This window comes from Octopus sinensis, linkage group LG11 (assembly GCF_006345805.1).
Source record: "Octopus sinensis linkage group LG11, ASM634580v1, whole genome shotgun sequence".
NCBI lineage: Eukaryota > Metazoa > Mollusca > Cephalopoda > Octopoda > Octopodidae > Octopus > Octopus sinensis.
In genome coordinates, this window is record NC_043007.1 from 70,424,003 (window position 1) to 70,451,481 (window position 27,479).

Here is a 27,479-nt window from a genome sequence, read left to right on the forward strand (position 1 = left end):
TAATTTCTCCAAAAAAATTTCCCCATAACAATCCACACTAAAAAACCCAAATTACAACACCACTCAAACCCACACAGCCGAGAAAGATTTTAACAAGACAGAGACCATATACAGCCAAGATAAACTTCAATGCGTCGCAGTCCAATGATGATTCAACTGAATTTTGAAGTCACTGTCAAACCATATTCTTGTTTAAAAATAATAAATTTGTACTCTATAAATGTATTGAGTAATCCATCTAATTAATGTAAAATTGTTTATATTATAATTCAACATAAAAAAAAATATTAACAATATATATATAGGCGCAGGAGTGGCTGTGTGGTAAGTAGCTTGTTTACCAACCACATGGTCCCGGGTTCAGTCCCACTGCGTGGCATCTTGGGCAAGTGTCTTCTGCTATAGCCCCGGGCCGACCAATGCCTTGTGAGTGGATTTGGTAGACGGAAACTGAAAGAAGCCTGTCGTATATATGTATATATATATATATGTGTGTGTGTTTGTCCCCCTAGCATTGCTTGACAACCGATGCTGGTGTGTTTACGTCCCCGTCACTTAGCGGTTCTGCAAAAGAGACCGATAGAATAAGTACTGGGCTTACAAAGAATAAGTGCCGAGGTCGATTTGCTTGACTAAAGGCGGTGCTCCAGCATGGCCACAGTCAAATGACTGAAACAAGTAAAAGAGTATGCACATAGAGTCATCTAAGAATCCCATAAGTCCCCCAAAAATATACACTCATATATTTGTCAGTAGAGCAGGTATATTAAATAAAGTGAACAATATTACATATCTATTACAGCTGATCTTACAAATCAGTTTGGTGTTAGGGGTTCAACAGTGTTAGGTAACAACCTGCTTATATAACACTGTGCCATAGGCCATTCTATAACCGCCTGAAGAGCACAGGATTACATAATCAGGCTGTTACCCTAAAATGCCGTTGGACCCCTAGCATGAAACTGATTGATAAGATTGGGTTTAATAACTATATAATACTGTACCTTTTGATTAATATAATATAACATAATACGATATAATATGATATATATATAGATATATATATATATTGTGTGTGTGTGTGTGTATGTATATATATATATGTGTGTGTGTGTGTATGTATATATACATGTGTGTGTGTATATGTATATATATATGTATATATACGTATATATATATGTATATACATATATGTATATATATATATCATCATCATCATCATCATCATGATTTAACGTCCGCTTTCCATGCTAGCATGGGTTGGACGGTTCAACTGGGGTCTGGGGAGCCCGAAAGCTGCACCAGTCCAGTCAGATCTGGCAGTGTTTCTACAGCTGGATGCCCTTCCTAACGCCAACCACTCCGAGAGTGTAGTGGGTGATTTTATGTGCCACCGACACAGGTGCCAGACGAGGCTGGCAAACGGCCACGCTCGGATGGTGTTTTTTATGTGCCACCGACACAGGTGCCAGACGAGGCTGGCAGACGGCCACGCTCGGATGGTGTTTTTATGTGCCACCGACACAGGTGCCAGATGAGGCTGGCAAACGGCCACGATCGGATGGTGCTTGTTACGTGCCCACAGCACGGAGGCCAGTCGATGCGGTACTGGCTACGGCCACGTTCGGATGGTTTTCTTGTGTGCCGTGTGCCACGTGCCACCGGCACTGGTACCACAAAGATACAAATTCCATTGATGTTCATCTATTTTGATTTGTTTTGATATATATATATATATATATATATACATATATATATATGTATATATATATATATATGTATATATATATATATATATATATATGTATGTATATATATATGTATGTATATACACACACACACACGTATACATATAGTCAACAGATAAGATTCAGATATTAAATAATAATAATAATAATAATTGTGTACAGTGCTCAGGTGCACTACAACTCATCTAAAGTGTATATATAATCAGGTGTAGTTTTGGCGGATTTCGGAAAGCATGTGGGCCTTAAAGGATGCAGTGTCATGGCAGTCAACAACTGACGCAGGCAGTTTATTCCATGCTTCAGCAACTCTGAGCGTGAAAAAATGTTTCCAAAAGTCATGGGAGCTGTGTTGTTTTCTGACAAAATATGTATATATGTAGTACAAGAATCTATATATATGTGTGTATATGTATGTGCAGGTAAGCTTGTGTGTGTGGTTAATTTTTGGAGGCTTGTTTGGTGAGAGTAAAGTGATAAAGAAGGAATCTCACATATATATATATAAAAGGTATGAATTTTCTATAAAAAAATTATTTATGATGAGTCCCTCATAAAAACATTAAATAAATTGCCAAAAGACAGTATATTAGTTTATAGGCACAGGTCTTGCTGTGTGGCAAAAAGTTTGCTTCCTAACTACATGGTTTCAGATTCAGTTCCACTGTGTGGCACCTTGGCAAATGACTTCTACTGTAGCCTTGGGCCAACCAAAGTTTGGTGAGTGGATTTGGTAGACAAACTGTAAGAAGCCCATTGTGTGTGTGTGTGTGTGTTTGTCCCCCATCACTGCTTGACATTTGATGTTGGTGTGTTTATGTCTCTGTAACCTAGCAGTTCGGCAAAAGAGACTGATAGAATAAGTACTAGGCTTAAGAAATAAGTCCTGGGTCAGTTTGTTCAACTAATAAACCCTTCAAGGTGGTGCTCCAGCATGGCCACTCAAATGACAGAAATAAGTAAAAAGAATATGTATATATACATATATATATATATATACACACACACACATATATATATACACATATGCATATACAGGTATGTATACAGTTATATGTATAAAAGAAGTCAAATGTTAATATCTTTCAGTGGAGCAACATTTGTGCTTACAGTGTAAAGGTTGACAGTGACCTCGAAGTTTTGCCTTAGTCACCTTTGTTGGTCGAAAAGGAGGATCAGTTTCTTTGAAACTAAATATATATTACATGTATGTCTGTGGACATAATGGGCTTAAACAAAGAGACATTATGTTGCTTATTCATTTCTTTATTGTTGTGGCTAAAATTATTTTAAAAACTGAACGAAATAATACTGGGTTTTTTATAAGGGTCTTTTACTTGAATCATGCAGATGATATTGCCAGCCTTTAGATATCAAATGCAAAAAGAAGATCTTGGCATGATTTAGTAACTAGAGACAGACTAAGGCACAGCAATTAAAACCTGTAATACAAGTAGTAGAATTTGTTTATCTAGGGCAAAAGCATATCAGTTTTTATCTATGTGGTAATTGTTGTTGTCAACAACTTCTGTATCATTGAAATTGTTGTCAATTAAACAGAATTAAAATAACAATATAAATAATACAATACTTTGTAGCATTATTAGGACAGAATGCTGATCTTTTATGGCTAAGCATGTTGTATTGACTTTGTAAGCAACCACAATAGTGAAATGTATGTTGGAACAAATGATATGAACTTGTGTTTGTCATAATTTCTCATACATATACTTATATATATATAGAGATAGATAAACCTACTTGGAAATGAATGCATGGCGTTCAATCACATAACAATATAAATAATATATATATATATGCATATATAATGGCGGTGCCCCAGCATGGCCACAGCTCATGAGCTGAAACTAGAATCAATCAATACATACATACTTACATATCTGTGAATATATATATATATGCATATATGGGTACAGGGCATCACAAAATGTAAACATGAAATACGAAGACAAACAACGAGAGAAGCAAATGGAAAACAAGACAAGTAACATAAAGAACGACCCCTCATCTGTTGTCGGCTGTTCATCTACTCCACATTTTGAGCAATTAACAACAATATGAGGCTTTGAAAAGCAGTTGCTCCCGCGAACCAAAATAAAATTTGGGATTTGCAGAGGGTCAAAGTTGGTAACAAAAACAGGACAGTGGAGACATACAAGGAAACCGAACGAAAACAAAGAACAAAAACAGATGAGGTAAGGTAGCGAATGCTAGAGGAATGTTCTTTAACAAGAGAAAAGATAGGAGACAGATAAGAATGCATCTGGTCTGTGCAACAGACTGAAGGAAAAGAAAGATGATCACGTGAGGAAAAGAAAGATGAATGATGGTCATGTGGGAACAACAAGAGAGTAAAGAAGAGGGAGAGGCAGACAGACAGACAGAAAATGGTGAAGGGGAGAAAAAAAGAATTAGAGAAGAGAGAGAGAACAGTACAAGGTAGAGTTGCATCAAAATTATTAAGATAAATTTACTTGGAAATGGATGTGTTGCATTCAATCATATAATAATATAAATAATATTGGGTTGTCTGGAAAGTTTGTACCGATTTTTAAAAGAAAGAAAAAGGTCAATAAATACTTGCCATTACATTTTAAATTAACCAAATATGAACCATTTTGTTGCACAATGCGTCTCCGTCTTTCCTTTAACTTGAAAATACCCTTTTCCCAGAATTGAGGTGGTTTCATGGTAAAGAATTCATCAAGGTATCTTTTTATGTCATCCAAGTAATTGAAATTTTTACTATTAAGACTATTCTGCAGAGACCTGAATAAGTGGAAATCCGATGGAGCAATATCCGGTGAATATGGAGGGTGGGGTAACACATCCCAGCCAAGCTACAGCAATTTTCCTCTAGTTCCCAAAGAAACGTGCGGTCTTGCATTATCATGTTGGAAAACAACACCCTTCCTGTTGGCCAATTCTGGGCGTCTCTCTTGAATTGCTGCTTTTAACTCGTCCAGTTGTGTGCAGTATTTCTCACAATTAATTGTCTGGTTACTTGGGAGAAGCTCATAATACAGAATTCCTTTCCAATCCCACCAAACACAAAGCAAGACTCCATGAACCAAAATAAAACTTGGGATTTGCAGAGGGTCAAAGTTGGTAACAAAAACAGGACAGTGGAGATATAACAAACCAAACGGAAACAACCATGGAGGGCTGTTAGGCCAGACAAGGTAAGGTAGCGAACGCAGGAGTAATATTGTTTGACAATAGAAAAGATAGGAGACAGATAATTATATATATATATAATATAATATATATATATGTAAATATATATATATATATATATGTGTGTGTGTATATATATATATGTGTATATATATATATATATATGTGTGTATATATATATATATGTATGTGTGTATATATATATATATGTGTGTGTGTGTATATATATATATGTGTATATATATATATATATATATATATACATCTGTATATATCACTGTGACCGACCAGGCTATCAGATGTTGCTACACATCGCTGGTAACAATGCACTTCGCATTGTTTTAGCCTTCAAATGACGCCACCCCTCTGGCTAAACGAGCCGGCCAACAGAAGAGTGAGAGAAAGTTGTGGTGAAAGAGTACAGCAGGGATCACCACCATCCCTGCCAGGGAGCTTTAGATGTTTTCGCTCAATAAACACAACGCCCAGCCTGAAAATCGAAACCATGATCCTACGACTGGAAGTCCGCTACCCTAACCACTATATATATATATATCTAAATACACACACACATATATATACGCACACACATATATATAAGTATGGATATGGCACCTGACTGTACTCTGCAGCAGAAGTGATAAGACCGATCCTTCTGGTGGTATAAAGCACTTGTGCGTTGCTACATAAATGCACCCAGCACACTCTGTAAAGTGGTTGGCATTAGGAAGGGCATCCAGCCATAAAAACTATGCCAAATCAGACTGGTGACTGGTGCAGCCCCCCCCCCCCCCCACCACACACAGCTCTGGTCACACTGTCCAACCCATGCCAGAAATGATGAATATATATTTATATATCTATAGGAATGGGTATGGTAAAAAAGTTAGCTTTCCAGCCATATGATTTGGGGTTGAATTTTGAGCCAAATCTTGGGCAAGTTTCTCTATTATGGCTCTGGGCTGATCAATCCCTTGACAGTGAATTTGGCTGATGGAAACTGTAGAAAGCCCATTATAGTATATGTGTGTGAGTGCACATGTAAATGATACTCTCTGGTCACCATAGGAATGAAATACTCAATGTCTATATTCATTGTTGACATTAGAATCAGTCTCTTCTCGGTTTGTGAAGACCTGAGGAATAAAAATATATCCCTTACTTGAAAAACAGGTGAGCATTGGCACCAGGAAGATCATCTAGCCATAAAATTCTGCCCCAAAATGAATTCCTGTCCAAGCCTGGCTAGCATGGAAAAATGGATGTTATGTATGTATATATATATACGTTATTATTATTATTTTGCAATTTACGTAATCATCGGTATATTATTTTTAATATTTCTATTATATGTAATTTTCTAGATGGTGTAATTTAATTGTGCATTTTGAATTGATAAAAGGTGTTTTTTTTCTAATTTTTATATATATATATATCGTGTGTGTGTGTGTGTAAATATATATATATATATGTGTGTATATGTAGCAGGAGTTATCTCCCAGTTGCATTAAATATTGGGTGCAAAAAGCACCTTAAAAAAAAAACTAGCTGGAGGAGATATCTTCCTGGGGTTAAATGGTAGTATCACCATCTCTTAGAGGACAGCCACATTAAAGTGACCGCGGCCTTCAGGCTAAAACATTTTTAAGGATTTATAAGCAATACTTTTTGGTTTGTATATTGCTTCTATCTTGAACAGAGGTTTTCAAATAGACTAGTTTCCTAGTTACAAAATCAATGATTGTATAACACTGTATTTTCTATATATTGCGATGTAAACTGCTATGCTTGACATTGAGTACCTACCACTGAAGAGAGCCAATCGATTGAAACCACCATGTGGTCTGGTGGTCTTGAAGCAAGGTCGGCAGGAGTTATCTCCCGTTAGCAACAAATATCGGGTGGGAGAAGTACACTGAATAAACCAGCTGGAGATGTTTTATGGGAGTTAAATGGTAGTACCGCCATAGTAAATAGGGGAGGTGGTGGAGTACCTACCACTGAGGAGATCCAATAGATTGAAACCATGTGGTCTGGTGGTCTTGAAGCCAGGGCAGCAGGAGTTATCCCCTGTTTGCAATAAATATTGGGTGCGAGAAATACACTGAATAAACCAGCTGGAGATGTTTTATGGGGGTTCAATGGTAGTAACGTCATAGTAAATAGGGGAGGTGGTGGTGAGTGAAATGCAGAGCTTTTGCCCATCTGTAATGCTTTCACATGATTAGTTGATGGGAAAAGTGAAGAGCAAAAGAAAAAGGAGAGAAAAAGAGAGTAAGGTAAAAAGGGAGAGTCTATAAATTTGTGCATAAAGTATATATAAGTGTATATATGAAGTGCATTAAGTAGTCATTGTGTTCCAACTTACTTCACTTTTCAATGAATAGAAATGAGCAACTATCTTCCAATACAGTCAAAACAGAGGCTGCGCTTTCAGGCTTTTTGGATAGTTTTCAGAAATAACCCATAAGATTACCTATTTCTTCACTACCCACAGTGGGGACAAACAAGGATAGACACAGAGATTAAGTCGATTATATCGACCCCAGTGCATAACTGGTACTTATGTAATCGACCCTGAAAGGATAAATTTAAACCAGGCCTAAGTCAGCTGTAAAAGTGATATTCCTCAATGCTAAAAGCAATATTATGAATTAGCTTAATATTAAGCATTTAAATGACAAAATATTTTAAATGGTATTACAAAATAATTCTTTCTTTGATTTAGCACAATACAAATTTTGTCAGAAGGCAAAGTATATATAGGAGTCCATCCTATTATAATATAGAGGTGTCTGTTCCAATATAGAAACAGAAAATACAAAAGTAACATAAAAATAAACAAGCAAATAAAAAAAACTTTATTTAAACAAAGAAGTTAAAATATTTTATTCATATTCAGTTTATTTTATTTATTCAAATATTTTTTGCACTGAATTCAGAAGCAATGCAATGAAATAGTTCCTCTTAGATATTACTGGTGATCCATGAGGAAAGCAATGAAATTTCGGATTAAAATTTGAAAATCTTTGGCCTAACAGACAAAAATGAATGCAGTAAATTATTCTTCCAACTCCATTCAAGTTTATCTCAAGAGAAACAGAAATAATTTGAGTTACCAACAACAAAGGCAGAACTGCACAACTAGTTTTTATTTTCTTCTCTTAAAATGCACCTATTGTTTATAGCCTTCAAAATTTGGTTAAAAAAAAAAAAAAAAAAAAAAAATCAAACTCAATTTGAAGCCCCAGAGTTTTTAAGAAATTGTTGTTTCCAGAAAGTTTTCACAACAGTTTGAATTCCTAAACAATAATTTGGAGTAAAAATGAAATAAAACTAATTCAAAGATATGACATATTGATTTCTTGTCAATGAGGAATTAATGCAACTCAATAAACCCCAGTATATAACAGGTACCTGTTTTATTGCCCCATGCCTTCGACTCAAAGTGATGACAAGCAAAGTCAACCCGAGTGGAATTTAAACTATATTGGGCTAACACTAAATATGGCAAAGAATTAGTCCGGTGGACACCATTCCAGATGAGAGTACATCTAAACTGTAAGAGAGAATTTCTCCTTTACTTCAAATCTCACTTCAAAATTACAAGATTCCTAAAAGGAAATAAATTCTACTTTAGAAGATCTCAAGCCTGTATTTCCAAACAAACCATTCTATGAAGGAAGTGGGAAAGGGGCAGATGATTTACATAATTCTACTGATTGAGAGGCAAATAGTTTAGTTAAAACAAAACAAAACAAACAGTATGTCTTCTGTTTTTAAATATTACACAAAATTCTTAACACAAAAGTATTAATGCAGAACAAGTTGTAATAATTGTGGTTAACGCAAACAATAGACAACATCAACTATAAAAAGTCTGAAAAGTTCCATTAAACTAAACATACTTGTGGATTGTTGCAGATTTTATTTTGGAGTTTTATGCAAGCAATTTTATAGTACAAAGTAACAACACCAGTCTTGTCTTCACATGATTTATATTGAAATAATTATAAAGATTTTAAGTGAGGAAGGCACATATTTAGAAAATGAGTTGGATTGTTTTACCTACAATAAGTCTTGAATAAGTTTATCATATTTCATATGGCGAACGAATTAAATAAGGAATTGATTTGACATACAACAATACCAGGCCGGTGGGCCGTGAAGAGTATGGTATTGCTGTTGACAAGCTAGTAAGATGTAATAACAGCCATAGGTATATAGTATCATTAATACCTTCACCACCAACAAACTTTCAACAAGGAAATTTAACAAGAGAGATATTCAACTGTTATTTCAATGTGTCAAATATATGTATAACATTTAAACATTTTATGTAAATAAACAAGTCCCTGAAATTAACATCTAACAGTAGATCTAACAGAATAACAAGCAACATTTTGCTTCATTCTCTACACAAACACAGAAGTCAACATTCTTGGCTTAAGCAGAAATTCAGTGTTTGTCTTTTTTTTGTTTTGTTCTGTTACAACAATAAAATATTAATTTAGATAAGTCAAGATAATTATTCCAAATATGTACATATCTTCATCGTTAAAATTGTAATTAATTTAAATATTATTCCTTATAAAAGATAGACTTATTGCGTAGTTTGTCATTAAACCCAAACAAATATTTATTATTTATTAAATCTGTAATTTTAACCTCTTTCACAAAGTTAATATATTCTCTTAAGTCTAAAGAAAAATTTCAAATTTATTGAGAAAATATCAAGAAGACTTTTAAATAAGTGAATTTTTTTTATTTTTTTCAGCATTGTATCTCTTAATCAAGAAACATGTTGATTTGCTTTCAAACAATTTACCAAATACAATTAATTGTTTAACTAATCTACAAATTCGTATATCTGTGCCAGTATTGCTATCATTGTGGTTGCTGTTATTATCCTGAAATAATTGCAATGAGTTTTCCACCAGGAGGTTTTTTGGTATTGGTAACTCATTGTGTCGACATTGCCAGTAGTTCAAAGGCACCAGTAACATTTTTTCAAATGAATCAATGAATTGTTGAAATAGAAAGTTAAAATTCTTGTAGTAGGAGTCTAAATAGTTTTGGTATTTTGCAGTTATGGCAGCAAGTTTACATTAAAATTTAGATCAAAGAAAATATAAAAAAAATAATAAGTAGAAGACAATTTGTGCTGAAGGTGGTTGGAAGAGTTCAGGCCATGAATATCATTGTGATTTGTCACGACACTTCTCTAAAACAACTGTCTGTTCCAATTCAGAATCATCTGTTGCTTGAATTTCAACACCAACTCCCTGAAGTTTTGACTTGAGACAAGCCTTACTGCTTGTATATATCATTTTCTGTTTTATTGTAGCACACTCTGGACTCCTAAAAAAAAAAGGAAAAAAAAAAAAAAAAGAAAAACAAAAGTTTACGTTTAAAAGAAGCCAAATAGCACAAAAGATTAACCGCTAGGGTCTTTATTAAAATTTGGAAAAAAATGTACCATTAGTAGTTTGTAGCACAACATAGAACTGTGATTAACCTTTTGAATAATAAAGGCTGAACTATTGATTGTTGCTCTAAGTAGCCGAATTTATACATAAATTACTCAGCGACCTTCTGGCCAATCACAGGCTACATGTAACATGAGAAATATTTCTGTGTATTTGCATGAATAGACAGATTTTTGTGAATCTAAATCACCAGGAATGGCCTAGAGAAAGCTATTAACTGATCAGCAAACAGCTGAAATATTAAGTTCTGGAGAGGAGAACAAACAGGTGATAACTATAGTGGAAATCAGTGATTCTCTATGTGAAAATGATTGTGAAGTGAGAGATAATGATAAGAACATGTATAATAGTGCAGACAGAATCATGAAATTGGGTGACGTTTAGTAAAACTCAATAAATGCCCAGTTCTACTTAGGTGGGAGGTGGGGAATGCTGGAGTTTAGGGAGGGAAATTTGGCCCAGGAATTCAGTATAAAGAGTGTGAAATGTTCAGGAGCTTATAAGACCAGTGCTTACAACTAATATCCATTCTGAATTTCTGTCTTTCCTACTTTACCAAATAGATTTACAAGAAATACTTTAGTCTCAAGAGATCAATAATACTTTTTTCTTTGCTGACACAGGTTAAAAGAAAAAAAAAAATGTTCCTGTTACTTTAAGATTTGGACTTAAATGTGCTTTCAACGCGGAAATAAGGGGCTAAACTTTATTCCAGCAACTACAAGTCCCAAACACCAACTATATTAAGTTTTCATCATCATCATCATTCCATGCTAGCATGGGTTGGACGGTTCAACTGGGGTCTGGGGAGCCCGAAGGCTGCACCAGGCCAGTCAGATCTGGCAGTGTTTCTACAGCTGGATGCCCTTCCTAACGCCAACCACTCCGAGAGTGTAAACTATATTAAGTTTTCTCTTTAAAAATTTAAACTTCCTAGTGTGCTGCATATTTCTATTAGAACTATTAATTTAATATTGTTAAGATCTAAAGACAGTTTACTTGATGTTATCGCCTCCAGCACTGCAATCAATGTGAATTCAATAGTAAAATGCTATTTATGTCAGGGTGTAAATAGTAGAGCAGCAACTCCAGTTGAAAAAAAAATGAAATACTTTACACTTTTGACATTTTATAGAATGGGAAAACAAATTTGAAAAACTTTTGATAATGGTAACTTTGTGTGTTTATGTCACTGCAGTTTTCCTTGACATATACACATTGTTACTTTAGAGATTTTATCAGGAAGATTTTCCATACATGGTTAAAATTCAATAAAGACTAAAGAACAAAAAGCAGTGTAATTAGTCTATATTTTACATCAGATAGGAAATACTGTCTTTATATCAGCTACACATAAATGACAATGTAAATCCAATGCCAGCGCCGCCTCGCCTGGCTTCCGTGCCGGTGGCACGTAAAATACACCAATCCGACCGTGGCCGTTGCCAGCCTCGCCTGGCACCTGTGCAGGTGGCACGTAAAAAGCACCCACTACACTCACGGAGTGGTTGGCGTTAGGAAGGGCATCCAGCTGTAGAAACATTGCCAGATAAGACTGGAGCCTGGTGCAGCCTTCTGGCTTCCCAGATCCCCGGTTGAACCGTCCAACCCATGCTAGCATGGAGAACGGACGTTAAACGATGATGATGGTGATGATAATGGGTACGAATACAGAAAATTACTTCACACATACACATCCCCTAAGCAACTCACTTCTGCACCCTTACTACTCAATCTTTCTCATCACCTACGTACCTACCTAGCTACCTGCCTGCTTATCTATCTATAAGCACACTGGCATGGTTACATAGTTAAGAAGTTTGCTTCCCAACCACATGGTTTCTGCTTTGGTCCTAGTATCTAAGATAGACTGAAGCTCAGAAATGATGAAACTTGGTGCATGCACATGTATGTGTGTGTTCATGTAAATATATATATATCATCAATGATGATGAACTCTTTGATAATGAATTTGATTCGTTCCATAACCTTGTTCGTTACCCTGTCAAATAAAATATATTTAGGGTCAGTAGCCAGAATACTCTTTAAAGTTGTTGGCATTAGGAATGGTATCCAGCTTGCCAATTCCTGTCAAACCAGCCAACCCATTTAATGGATGTTCAATGATGATGATAATGAAAACAGAAATTATAAATAAAAATCTGTAATATACAATCGAGTAATGATAAACTACAAGAATAAGTTTTCAAAGTTAAAAAATTGAATAAATATAAAATTCCAGATTATTTTTAAAATCTGTTATGGAGTTAGAAAAGCTAACAGATGTTATGATAACCATTTTATAAAACAAATAAATCTGTAAAATAAGAAAAAACAAAATTACAATTTCACCAACCATTGAAATTAAACTGCCTTCAGTTTTGATCTGAGATTTGTGAACGAAGGGAAGTAATTCAACCTGACTTTCACACAACCCATACAACTATCCTAAATTTATTGAAAGAAAAATCACAATATTTTGGCTGCATTTGGCAGATTGTTATTCCAAAGTGAAAGACAGTAATGTATTTGTAAAGAAATAAGAATAGTGTTTTCTTGGAAATGTTTTAGAACAAACTACTTTAGAACTAACAAAGAAAAATGGGTCATTTTAAAATCTCTTATCGAAAAAAAAAAACAGCAAAAGCAGAAGGTTCTTGGGTAATTTTTAACAAGAAAGTATCCAACTAGCTTGCCATAGTATATTCTTGACAGACTAAATATACTGCAACACTTTCAGAAGAATCGTTAACACATTTCTCAGAAACAATGATATGTCCTCACAGTGTCTATGAGCGCAACAGATAAAATACCTTTTACGGCTTTTCTCCTGATATGGTTCCCCCAACTTTTTTTTGGATCTCCTTCCCCACACTTCAGTCTTTATTGTGAGGATTCGTATTATTCCCTCCTAGGATAGCATCTCCTCCTTCAGGTTGTCACTCAAGTTTTCTCTCTTTCGCAACTAAATAATTTACATCCTCTGTCATGCAACTTAGAACCCCATAAGTTCCATCTCAAAACATTTCAAATTCCATTGAAGAGACATTAGGTCACAGTCCTTTCCAAGAAGAGTCCAAACACCCAAAAGAAAATTCTCATTATTAAACATACAGATGGATGATGGTTCACTTGCACTAGATGAGGCTGCAAAGAGAGAAGTTTGGAGATGCCACTATGAGAGGTTGCTGAATAAAGAAAATGAATGGGAGAAAGAGAGTCTGCCGAATTTCGACCCAACAGAGGGACCTGCTATCTGAGTTGAGAGTACCTTGGTAGATAAAGCAATTAAGAGTATGAAGACAGGGAAAGCCCCTGGCCCATCAGGAATCACTGCAGAGATGCTCAAAATATCTGACAGTGTCGGCTATAGCCTAGTCACCCGTATAGTTAACCAGGTGATACACGAAGGAGTCATACCCAATGACTGGTGTAAGCAGCAGTATAGTCAACTGCTACATAGGAAAAAAGGTGACGCTTTAGACACAAATAATTACAGAGGTATCAAGTTGTTAGATCAGGTAATGAAGGTCACGGAGAGGGTCATCATCATCATTTAGCGTCCGTTTTCCATGCTAGCATGAGCCCAACTAATTAGGGAGAGAGTCAGTTTAGATGAGATACAGTTTGGGTTCATGCCAGGGAAAAGCACCACTGATGCTATATTACTGGTAAGACAGCTGCAGGTGAAATACCTGGTCAAAGATAAACCTCTGTACCTGGCTTTTCTTGACATGGAGAAAGCCTTATCTGGTGGTCAATAAGGAAACTAGGGATAGATGAATGGCTAGTGAGAGCTGTGCAGGTCATGTACAGGGACGCTGTCAGGTAAAAGTGGGCTGGTTACACCCTTGGCATAGGCCACAAGATTATGGTATCATTTGGCTTGCTGGGTCTTCTCAAGCACAGCATATTTCCAAAAGTCTCGGTCACTAGTCATTGCCTCGGTGAGGCCTAATGTTCAAAGGTCGTGCTTCACAACTTCATCCCAGGTCTTCCCGGGTCTATCTCTTCCACAGGTTCCCTCAACTGCTAAGGTGTGACACTTTTTCACACAGCTATCCTGATCCTCCTTGCGAGCTTATGCATGACCTCAGCAGTCATGGCCTATGTTTCACTGCCATGTAGCATGGCTGTTCGCACACATGCATCATACAGTCTACCTTTTACTCTGAGTGAGAGGCCCTTTGTCACCAGCAGAGGTAAGATCTCTCTGAACTTTGTCCAGGCTATTCTTTTTCTAGCAGCTACACTTTCAGCGCACCTTCCCCCGCTACTGACTTGGTCACCTAGGTAATGGAAGCTATCAACTACTTCTAGTTTTTCTCCCTGGAAAGTGACAGAAGTTGGTCTCTGCACATTTTCAGTGTTTATTGCTCCTGAGCATCTGCCACAGACAAAAACTATTTTCCTAGTTAGCCTTCCTTTGACATTGCTACACCTCTTATGTGTCCATAGTTTACACTGGGTACATCTTATAGAGTTTCTACTTGCGCCTTTTCTACAGATCGAGCAGGGCCATCTACCTGAAGGGATTTGTGATTTGCCTGCCTTCCTACTTATTAGGACTTTGGTTTTAGCTAGGTTGACTCTAAGGCCCTTCGATTCTAATCCTTGTTTCTACATCTGAAACTTCTCCAGTTCTGATAGTGACTCAGCAATTAGAGCAAGGTCATCAGCATAGAAGAGCTCCCTGGGCATCCTGTCTTGAATTCCTCTGTTATTGCCTGGAGGACTATGATAAATAGGAGGGGACTGAGGACTGAACCTTGGTGGACCCCAACCTCTACCTGGAATTCTTCACTGTACTCGTTGCCAACCCTCACCTTACTAGCAATAATAATAAAAACCTGCATCTTGGTGAATTTAAAGGTAGATGCAATAAAAAACATCTTCAAAGAGTGGAACAGAATTTAAAACTTCGAAACCATTCCTGCAGTAATGTACTAAATGATTAACAGATATTTTTAACATTCTCCTCCAAATCACAAACAGACACAAGTCAATCAAAATACAGTTTATTCTTTAAGGAATACTAATTTGAGTTGGGAAGGTGTTTAACATTAGTATAGAGTGTATGATGATGTATGCAGAAGTTAAAGAAATGTTTGTTGTTGTTACCTGTGTGGAGTGTTATATAGCTGTTAAACGTGTAAAGAGTATGAAGTTCAGATAGCAATAATATGATGATAATTCATTGAACATAAAGCACATAACTCTGTGGTTAGAGCGTTGGCTCACAATTATGAGGTATTGATTTCAATTCCCGGACTGGGATTTGTTGTGTTCTTGAGCAAGACACTTTATTTCACGTTGCTCCAGTTCACTCAGCTGTAGAAATTAGTTGCAACGTCACTAGTGCCAAGCTTGATCGGCATTTGCCTTTCCCTTGGATAACATCGGTGGTATGGAGAAAGGAGGCTGGTATGCATGGGCATCTGTTGGTCTTCCATAAACAACCTCGCCTGAACTTGTGCCTGGGAGGGTAACTTTCTAGGTGCAATTCCATGGTAATTCATGATCAAAGGGGGTCTTTACCCTTTACCTTTCTTTTACAGAAAGTATAGATTCCCTCCTACCTGTTAGGAGGCACAAGCATTTCCACACACATGATGGGAACTTCTGCCAACCAAATTCAATTATGGGGCTTCTGTTGGCTCAAGACTGTAGCAGAAGACACTTGTCCAAGGTGTTACGCAGTGGGACTGAACCCAAAACCATGTGGTTGAGAAGCAAACTGCCTACCCACACAGTCATGCTTGTGTCTAGATTGTCCTGGTGAATTACAATAAGGGATTAGCACTTATGGGAAAACATTTTGATAAATCCCAGATATATAACTGTAGACAAAAAAAATTTTAACTTACCATAAAAAGAAGGCCAACTTTTGTCTACACATATCATTATGTTTGTATTCCATATCAAAAACTCCATAACGACACTGATGGTTTCCAGCAGCACATTGAAGTTTCTCGACAAAATCTTGGTACGTTTTATCTTCAGAAAATAAAATAAAATGGAAAACAACTGGTGAAAAGACATTTCAGATAATCTGGACAGAAGAAATATAAAAGCTGAACATTCTACTATATCTAAACTCTGAGTTTCCTAAAAGTTATAACGACACACTATCGTTAATAGATCATCGAGAAAAAAAAGAAAAAAAGGTAATCTTAATATTATGGAATAATCAACAAGTTCCAAGTTTGATACCAACATACCAACATGAACAATTACTCACTGATGTATTTTAGAGAAATTTTTAGAAATCTCATTCTTAGGATATAATTCCATTAAAATGAAAATTAAGACTTAGTATTTAAGAATTCCAGTTCCATTGTTGATGGGGAGACCATTTAAAGATCAATAAAACAAGATAATCAAATTACAAAAACTGATCACATTGAGAAATCCATAGAAGGAAGGGTGAAGTGGAATCAGCAAAGACATCGTCATCATTGTTTAACATCTGCTTTCCATGCTGGCATGGGTTGGATGGTTTGTCCCAGGACTGGCAAGCCAGGCAGCTACACCAGGCTCCAATCTAATCAGACAAGGTTTCTACAGCTGGATGCCTTTCTTAACACCAAACACTCAGAGAATGTAGTGGGTGCTTTTTATGTGCTACCAGGACGGGGTCCAGTCAGGTGGCATTGGAAATGACCACACTCAAATGGTGCTTTTCACATGCCACTGGTACAGGAGCCAGTCAGACAGCAATGGCATCAAATAAATAATTTAATGTTTATTTGATAAATAATATTTCTATGAGAACAAAAGTTGGATCTGTTCCACCAGCAATTGTGAAGAACATTTTGCACCAATATATGGAATTATTATACTCTAATAAACAAAAATACTAATAAAATACATTTACCAGTTATGAAAGCATCACCTTCTATAAAATTTATTTTATTTTTAATATCTTAAATCCAAGAATTAATGAAATTTATTCATCAATGCTACAATGTTTCATATTAAAGTTTACATCAGAAAACATCTGATTCGGAAGATTTAATCATCAACATTGTAGAAACATTTGTTCATTAAACCATAACAGCATAAAATAGTTACAATAACTAAGGGGTACTTATTAGTGTGTAGAAATATTACTATGCTTATTTGTTTGGTTATTTCTTAAATGTGGCATTCCTCTCCCAAAGTAGCTGTTACAACTTGAGGGAGGGAGATTTGCCCGCTATTTCCATCAGGTAAGTAAGCCGCTGACAATATAAAAACATTTCTCACGGCATCAGCAGACAAAATGCCCTAGAGGAAAGTGAGGAAGATGGGCTGGAACAGCCACTCTGACTTGTGGGGCTCATTTGCAGGTAGCAATTTCGAGCCCAATAGCGGTCCAGAAGCCAAGAATGCCGGAGGTCTCAACTGCCACAGGCATGGCCATAAACCTGTGGAAGAGTGACTGATACCTTGACAGTTTGCTTTTCTCAGCCAAATGAACAGTGGCACCTGCAATAGTAGCTGACAACACCAAGTTGCCACTGGCAGTAGTTTCGACATCCTCGATAAGGGGCCTACTGCCAGGGAATGGAAAAATGTCATACCATCTGGCCTTTTATTGTCCTGCTGGTCTAGTCCCACTAGCTTGAGATGGAAAGGGAAGCCTGTGGCATCTAGGCCATGCTTTATAATCTTGTTAAAGGCAGCCAGAGCTCTTGTTAAGAGCGGAGTCTAGTGGCATGAGCAGCTCCCTCACACCTACTGTCTATGCCAGCATCCAGCTGTACTGGGCTGAGTTTCTCACCTGGTTTGAATGCAACACAGCTGCAGATGACTTTGGCTGTGAGTCTCCGAAAGACATTGCCCACAGCAATGGGGAGTATGCCCTTGCCCTTCTCGAGAGCAATTAGTGAACTGAAAAGAAGAGGCCTCGGGGATTAGGGTCCAGGGTCCTGTAAATGCACTCAGCTTCAGCAGTGAGTGGTGACAGCAAGACTTTAAGGTGACTGGATCAGAAACTGCCAACATCTCTGTCGCTACTGGCAGTTAAAGACCTCAGAGCAGAAAGAATGTCTTTCTCAAGGCCATACACAGCAACTGAAGGTCAGGTGATGGTATGAGTTTCAGATCTGCAGGTAGCTCAAGATGTTTGAGTCAGTGGGCAGTCAGGACCTCTTTGGTAAGATGGAGGACAGCGCTGTCAAAGGCAACTACTCTGACACTTACTAAGACATGGCCCTCGATGAGTTTGGCATAAACAGTCACATAGATACTTTGAGCTGGTGTCAGGGTTGGAGGTCTGCAGGATCGAGAATGGGCTGAGTACAACATGTTCAGATGCTAGATATAGGCATCAGCCCGAAGGACAAGATGTTAGTCCTGACTAGGGTTGTTGTTGACAGGCCACCTTGATCAGTAGCAGTTTTGGGGAGATAAAGAGTCAGCAGAGCAAAATAAAATACTTGATCCCAATTGCATGGTTTGACCAGATTGTAGGGCTTTCTTGATTAAGGATGTGAGGGTACCAGCCACGAAAAACCTGGGCTGTTTTCTGGATCTTAAGAGCAATCTTCAGGAACCTACATTATCAGAAATCATTTACACTTAATTGTAAAGTAGTAACTTTTCTCAATGAACAAAGAGAGAAGTAAAAACTACATTAGTTAAAGACACAGCAGGTTCTTAAAAACAGTTGTTAATCTTACATATGTTGTTGCATATATTGCCTAAATTAATGCATTCACAACAACAACACACACAAACTTTCTGCACACATTCTGTTTAGAAAATACCACACATCCATATTATACTGCACACCCCCCAAAAATTTACCTGAGTATATAAGATAAAGACTCAGGAAAACATCGAAAGAAGTATTGAAAAATAAGCTTCAGATGTTGAGCCCCACAGAGGTGATAACAAAGAACAAAGATGATTAACGATTTGCTCTGCTTGAGAAGACACTTTCCTTCTAAGTAAAATTGAAGCCTAAAAGGCATGTCGTTCATACCTATGTCTTGAAAACAATTTGTCCATGACAAATCTCTCCCTGGCACTACCTATCTTCCTAACACCCCTCCCATCCACTCATATTCACCACAGACTGCATTCCCCTCCCCTCTGTCTTCTCTCCTTTTGCACTCTTGTGAACTTACCTGCCCACTCAATCCCGTCTGTACCACATATATACCCTTCATTTAATTCCAAAGTATATCCTAACATTTTTATCACTTTCTCTCCTTTTCCACCTGGGTAGCCACGTATTGTTTCTACTGCAAGATGCCTGTTTCTGTCCTCCTGTTACGTTATCTTTTCATCACCTGGCACAAAACTCCCTATAAAACTACTCTCCACTCAGCTGAGGGGGTCTTGTCTTGCAAGTTACTTGGTGACCTTACTGTTGCCGGAGCCATGTAAAAAGCACCCAGTACACTCAGTAGAATGGTTGGTGTTACCAAAAGCATCCAGCCATAAAAACCATGTCAAATGTCAGATATGGTTATTCCCGTTGGTGAAGGAGAGGACTTAAAGAGAAAGAAAAACAAAAACACTACTTCTATTTGCAATGGATGCATGAATGTAATTTCAGCCCGCGTATGGATTTTGTTATGAAGTTACAGTGGAGGCATTGATGATTTTGAATTTGCCTGGGATCAGGCAAAGTGTGTCTTTGTAGTGGGATGTAGTTCTATTTACTGTTCTTTTCCTTCAACTCAAATTGTTTGAATACATCATGACGCATTTTATATAACCTTCCCAAGATGTACATATATATATGTACACAGACACATGTATACATATCAGAAGACATGTCTACATACACACACACATATATATATATATCTCTCTATATAAACGGCAGTTTGTCTGTGCGTGTTTCTGTGTGTCTGTTTTCTTGTACCCTCACCCTGACCACGGCTTTCAACCGATTCTGATGAAACTTGACACACACATACCCCAATGTCATAATTCAAAACTAACGCAGCGACAATTTTGAAAAGTTCCCCCAGTTCTGAAAAAAATCGATAAATTCGACATGGGGTCGAGAATCAGAAACACAAACCGCAAACTGTCTAGGGGACGCAACTCCACCATTTTTAACTAAAAAAAAAATTTACCATCATTTTTTCCCATCTTTTTGCTATTTTTTGGCTATAACTCTCTAAAAATGCTTTATAGTTATTTCCCTTACAAACCTGAGCAACGCCGGGCGATACTGCTAGTATATATATATATATATAAACATACAGACATATATATCTATAATGGTTGCCACATCTTGTCAGATAGCCAAATCAAGAGAGACATCTGTACGTCATTGGATTTAAGTGACAACAGCTTGCACAACACTTTTGCCATTCTCTTGCTGGCAGTGACAAGCATTGCAAGATGACTGCTGTTATTTTGTCTGCAAGCTTTATGTTAGATAATCTGTCCCCTAAGAGAGGTGTTTCCCCAGGGCTTTACCAAAAAAAAAAAAAAGTCAAAACCTCTACTACTTCTGGGGATTATATTTAACCCTTTAGTGTTCAGATTATTCTATCAAACATAATGCTTATTGATTCCCATTGATTTGAATTAATCATGCATTATCTCATATCTTCAAGATCTTGATGGTGTAATTACTTAATGTAGAATAACATTGTAGGGTAGGTGTGAGAGCCTGGATCTAGTCAGCTTGAACATAAAACAGATTAGCTATTTTGGCCGGATATGGCCAGTTAACCCTTTAGAATTCAGATTTCTTTGTGAAATGTAATATTTATTTATCCACAATGTTTTGGAATCATCAAGCATTATCTCATCAGTTTGAAATTTCAATGGTGTGTTTGTATATTTTTAGATTGACATTGTAGGGTAGGTGTGAGGGGTTGGATCTGGTCAGTCTTAACATAAAACATAGAATATTTGGGCCAGAAATGGCTGGATTAAATGCTAACGGGTTAACCTATAAATGAGACCGTGGCAAGCACTACTATTCTTGTTCAGAATGGACTTGGGAATAACAGTTAATCAAGATGTGACTCCACACCCCGCTCAACTCCAGAACTGGAGCCTCACCACTGGATGTAGTTCAACCATTTAGCATTTAAACCGGCCATATCCAGCCCAAATATTCTTTTGGTTTTATGTCCAAATTGGCCAGGTCTGGCCTTTTATACCTACACTATAATGGCATTATAGTGCCAATCACATCGCTGAAGTTTCAAAGCTGCAAGATAATGCATGAATAATTCAAAATAATGTGAATATATAAGCATTACATTTGACAGAATCAGAATGCTTGAGTTAATGTCATACCCAGGACATTGTGTGCGTGTGCACACACGCACAAGTAGCACAAAGCCACCTCACTCAATACTATCATTCACCTTAGGTTAGGGATCTTGCCCTGCAAGTTACTTGGTAAGCTCCCTGATGCTGATGCCATGAAAAAAAGCACCCAGTATACCCTGTAAAAGAGGTTGACATTAAGAATGTTAACCAGTTGCAGAAACCATGCCAAAGCAGATATTCTGTCGGAAGATAAACATTAAATGGAACAAGATGATGATGATGAACTCACAAATATATATGTACAGACACGCACACATGTAGTACAATCTGTATGTTATATAGTGCACTAACTACTATGTAAGTCAATTTATGTCAATGTATAAAATTATTATGCTCTAATAATAATACTAACAAAATACACTTACCAGATAAGAAAAGGTATTTTATTTCTAATTAAAATCCTAAATTCTAGAATCAATGAGATTTCTTCATCAATGCAACAATGTTTCATATTAAAGTTTACATCAGAAAACATCTGATTCGGAAGATTTAATCATCAACATCGTAGCAACATTTGTTCGTTAAATTTACCATAACAGAATAAAATAGCTACTTTTTATTTAAAGTAAATTTTCCTCATTGAAGACAGAGAAAGAAAGAAATGAAAGGTACATTAGTTAAAAGATACAGGAGGTTCTTAAAAACAGCTGTTAATCTTTCATATATTGCATAGATTGCTTAAATTAATGCATTCACAACAACACAAATTAAGGTTTACCTGAACACACACACACACACACAAGTCCATCCATCTACTATTCATAGGAGTATCATGGGACTAGAAGCCTCAGGCACCCCTGCCATAGTGTCCTATCAGAAGCAACCGTGATTACTTTCCAGCTGAATTCCTGAACATGATCATCTGAGACAATGAATATTATCCAATCGTCTCATTCTTGGTCTCAGCTGGCTTTGCTTGAAGAAATTTGTCTGGTGATTCTTTCATACATCTTAATCACGTGTCCATAATACCAAAGCTGGGACCTCTCAATGCAGAGAAGTAACCAACTGACCTAGAGAGAACCCATGACCTCTGCGCTACACACCCTGTCAAGTAGTATTACTCAAATGATCCTTTGAAGGAGCCCCGTTTCAGCCCCTTGCATTTGCTCCTGGGCTTTTCATCCTGCCTGTGCTTAGTAGTTTCAAAATGAAAGTTAGTCCAAGTAATCCAATCCCACTCTTCAGACTTCGACGTCTGACCACAGTGGTTCAGCAGGCCAAGATAGTGACCAGCATGCTGTAGGTTTTACACTGGAGTGGCCTTCTCCTACAGAAAACTTACATGGTGGGAGGGATCTACCAACACTGAAGTTGTTGGAAGGGTGCAAAAGTGGGCAATGGACTGCCTGAGGGACTCCAATCCTTTGTTTTATGTAAAGATTGTCACCCTTAACTTTTTCCTTTCCTACAGTACTCGTGAGATAGTGAGGATTTGTGCTTGGACTTTCTTCCATGTCATACTAATTAACCCAAGTTAGGACCCTGACAGGTGCTACTACTCCAAGTCACAGTAGACCCAGGAACAATAATGAATAACAGATGGTTCTACATTCCCCAAGACTGAACCTGGTAGTAGGTAGAGCCATATATATAGACGTAGGAGTGGCTGTGTGGTAAGTAGCTTGCTTACGAGCCACATGGTCCCGGGTTCAGTCCCACTGCATGGCACCTTGGGCAAGTGTCTTCTACTATAGCCTCAGGCCAACCAAAGCCTTGTGAAGGGATTTGGTAGATGGAAACTGAAAGAAGCCCGTCATATATATATATATGTGTGTGTGTGTGTGTGTGTGGTGTGTGTGTGTGTGTGTGTGTCTGTGTTTGTCCTCCCAACATCGCTTGACAACCGATGCTGGTGTGTTTACTAGCGGTTTGGCAAAAGAGACTGATAGAATAAGCACTAGGCTTGCAAAGAATAAGTCCTGGGGTCGATTTGCTCGAATAAATGTGGTGCTTCAGCATGGTCACAGTCAAATGACTGAAACAAGTAAAAGAGAGTAAAGAGTATATACACATACATACAGTGGTAACTTGACTTACGAGAGTCCCAACCAACGAGTTTTCCAAGATAACAGCCGACTCTTGGCTGATTTTTTGCTTCGAGTTGCAAGCTAAAATTCAGGTTACGAGTCAGCTTCAGATACTCCACCACTAGTTGGCATAGCAAACGCCACAGTGAATGCTGTAATATCTGTCCAGCATCTCGCGTCTCAGTTGATAGCTAGACAGACATGCATGTTAGCAAGTGCCAAGATCATTAGTAGATGATAGCTAGACAGACATGCACACTAGTTAGACAGGTGGTAAAATGCTTACTTGGTCGTTGTAGGCTACAGAAGCATCAGTGTTGTGCTTGCAGTTTATTTTACAAAACTTTGTTTTTCCAACCATGGGTCCAAAGAAAGTGAGTGCAAAAGACAGTGGTGAGAAGAAGAAGTGGATGATGTGCATTGAATGGAATTATCAAAAAGCATGACCAATGAGTGCGGGTAGTCAACATGGCAAAGCAGTACAAGCGTAGCACTTCGATCTGCACCATACTAAAGCAGAAGTAGTCAATAAAGGCTATAATGTCAGCCAAGGGTGTTAAAACAATTTCTAAAGAGCAAACATCTATCCATGAAAATATGGAGAAGCTGCGAGAAGCAGCTTGCAGGGGATACCATGACAGAGGCTATAATCTGTGAGAATGCACAAGCTATTTATGCTGATTTGCTGCAGCAGACTCCAGACACTTGTCTGGACGAGGCATCAGGCAAGCTGTTTAAAAGCCAGTTGGTGCTGGTTCGAGAATTTTAAAAACAGGACCGGCATTCACCCCATTGTCAGCCATGGTGAGGTAGTGAGGGTAGATATGAAGGCAGCTGAAGATTACCTCTAAACCTTTGCCAGAATTATAGCAGCCGAAGGATACATCCCCCAGCAAATCTTCAAATGTGATGAGACAGGTCTTTTTTGGAAGAAGATGTCAAAGAGGACATATACAACAGCAGAGGAGAAGAGAATGCCAGACCACAAACCCATGAAAGATAGGCAAACACTCCCACTGTGCACCAATGCAATATTAAGCTGCTGCTAGTTTAGCATTTGGAAAACACCAGAGCCTTTAAGTCACAGAAGATTCTCAAAGGAAAACTGCCGGTTATGTGGAAGGCAAGACCAAGGGTGTGGAGTGGGTGAATTTGGTCTTTGGTCCTGACTTTAGGAAATATCTCCAGGAAAATAACCTATCAATGCAAGCCTTCTCATCCTGGACAATGGACCTACTCACCCATCTAGCCTCAAAGAGTTCGAGTTTATAAAGGTTCTCTACCTTCCACCCAACACCACCCCTATTGCAGTCCATGGATCAGCAGGAGATTTCAAATTTCAAGAAGCTCTTCACTAAGCACCTCTTCTGTTGCCACTTTGAGGTGACAGAGAGCAAAGACCTCACCCTTCGAAAGTTCTGGAAGAACCACTATGACATCAAGATATGTCTCAGAATTATTGACATGGCCTGACAGGGTGTTACAAAGACGACCTTCACCTCTGCGTGGAAGAAGCTGTGGACTGAAGTTGAGTCTGAAACAGAGTTTGAAAGACTCGAACCTGAAGCGGCAGTGGTGGAGGAGATTGTATCTCTTGGCAAGTCCATGGGCCTGGATGTGGATGAAGGTGACATCAATAAGCTCATCGAGGACCACTCCAAGGAACTGACAACAGAAGAGCTAAAGGAGTTACAGATGCAGCAGCACATGGAGGTTTTGCAGGAAACAGGTGATGTGGAGGAGACGGAGGGGGAGGTTAATTCTACAAGAGCAATAAAGGAAATGTTGAAATTCATCCTGCTTCTCATCATTCTATACCCACTTAAAACTTGTCTAGTTCCTTCCTACTGTTTGTTCTTCCCGTAATGCTATTGCTGAATTGTTTCAACTCAGAAGGAGAGGAGGGAGGGAGGGAGGGAGAAAGGAAGGAAGGAGAGGAACTATTGCAGAGGGCGAGAGAGAATATATGTAAGCAAGAGAAACAGAGAACGAGAAGTGGGAGAGATTCAGTTGAAAACTGCAGTTGTTAGAGAAAAACCTGTGTAAAACACCTTTTTTTCCTCATTTCTCACTTTATCCGGGAGCTCTGGGCAAAAAAGTTATAGTGCGTGATTATTCTTAGCACATAAGTAATGTGTGTGTGTGTGTGTGTGTGTGTAAAGTTTGGAGAAAATTGGTTGAAAACTCTGGAAATGTATACATATAACGTACACAGACATCCGTTGTTTTATATAGATATTTATTCTTTTACTTGTTTCAGTCATTTGACTGCGGCCATGCTGGAGAACTGCCTTTTAGTTGAGCAAAGCAACCCCAGGACTTATTCTTTGTAAGCCTAGTACTTATTCTATTGGTCTCTTTTGCCAAAGCACTAAGTTATGGGGATGTAAACACACCAGCACTGGGAATCAAGCAATGTGGGGGTGGGGCAAATACAGACACACAAACACACTCATATATATATGTATATACGAAGGGCTTCTTTCAGTTTCCACCGACCAAATCCACTCACAAGGCTTTGGTCGGCCCGAGGGTACAGTAGAAGACACTTGCCCAAGGTGCCACACAGTAGGACTAAACCCGGAACCATGTGGTTGGTAAGCAAGCTACTTACCACACAGCCACTGCTGCACCTATATACATAAATATATATCATATACATACACACACACCACACAAACACATATATAATATACACACAGATCATTAGCTTTGTCCTTCATGTCTCTGAAGATGACCAGATTATCAGCTTTACACTGTGTTAGTCTTGTGGTAGCTTATTAGGCAAATTTAGGCATGGAATCTGCAATTACAATAGGAACACATAATAGCAGAGACAGGACCCAGTGAGATTTGCTTTCCCTGCCGCCCTCCTCTCTTTAGTTTCTCTGGTCGCATCAGATTTAAAGTGCTGTACACCAGAGTACACAGCACTACACCACAGGGAGCAATCCCAAACAAGATGCTCCCAAGTAGGCAGCTCTATGTTACACTTTTTCAAGGTGGTCTTGAGAGGGTCTTTACATTTCCTGTTTGGTCCACCACTTGACCACGAGACAATTGCTAGACGACCACAGGAGATCTGTTTAGTGAGCCTGGAGCTGGGCATATGTACTACATGCTCCCTTCACCATAGTAGGAATTTGCTCAGGAAAGCATACATGCTTAGCATAATAGCTCTCTCAAGCACAGTTCTATTAAGAATTTTATCCCGATGTCAATAATTTTTTGCAGATATTACTATATACACCGTGTGTGTGTGTGTATATACATTATATATATATATATATATATAGATATATACATATTTACTTCACAATACGGTTTATATAATACACTGTGTTAATGCACAAAATTATATTCTGATAATAATAATCATCATCATCATCATTACTGATCGACCGTGGTCGAGACAATGGAATTTACCATGCTACGCCAGACTTGCACGGTCCATCATAGCATTACGGAGGTCCTGTTGCTGGATGCCGGTATCCCTGGAGATTACATCAGGGTAGGAGAGTGTGTGCCCTCTGGTATCGTGAGTAGATGGCTTCCAGAGGAGGAGAGTAGAAATTGCCTCGTTTTCAGCTCTACAACAATGTCCAGCTAACTGGACTCTCCTACCTTTCACAAAAGATGACACAGGTGGTAGTTTCCCATATATTTGCATTTTGGTTGGATGGTGCTTCCACGAGAGATTTTGAGCTCTCATAAGGAGA

General features: G+C 38.0%; 1 protein-coding gene across 1 annotated transcript in view; it reads right to left on the reverse strand.

The window, feature by feature from the left end:
* Window positions 1-7,789: 7,789 nt before the first annotated feature.
* Window positions 7,790-27,479, reverse strand: part of LOC115217487 (actophorin) — a 69,548-nt gene continuing 49,858 nt past the window's right edge. Inside the window, exons 3-4 of the mRNA XM_029787197.2 lie at window positions 16,300-16,429; window positions 7,790-10,304 (exon numbers count right to left, since the gene is read on the reverse strand). Of these exons, the coding sequence (XP_029643057.1) occupies window positions 10,142-10,304; window positions 16,300-16,429 (293 nt within the window). The 3' untranslated portion in view covers window positions 7,790-10,141. The remainder of the gene's footprint in view (window positions 10,305-16,299; window positions 16,430-27,479) is intronic.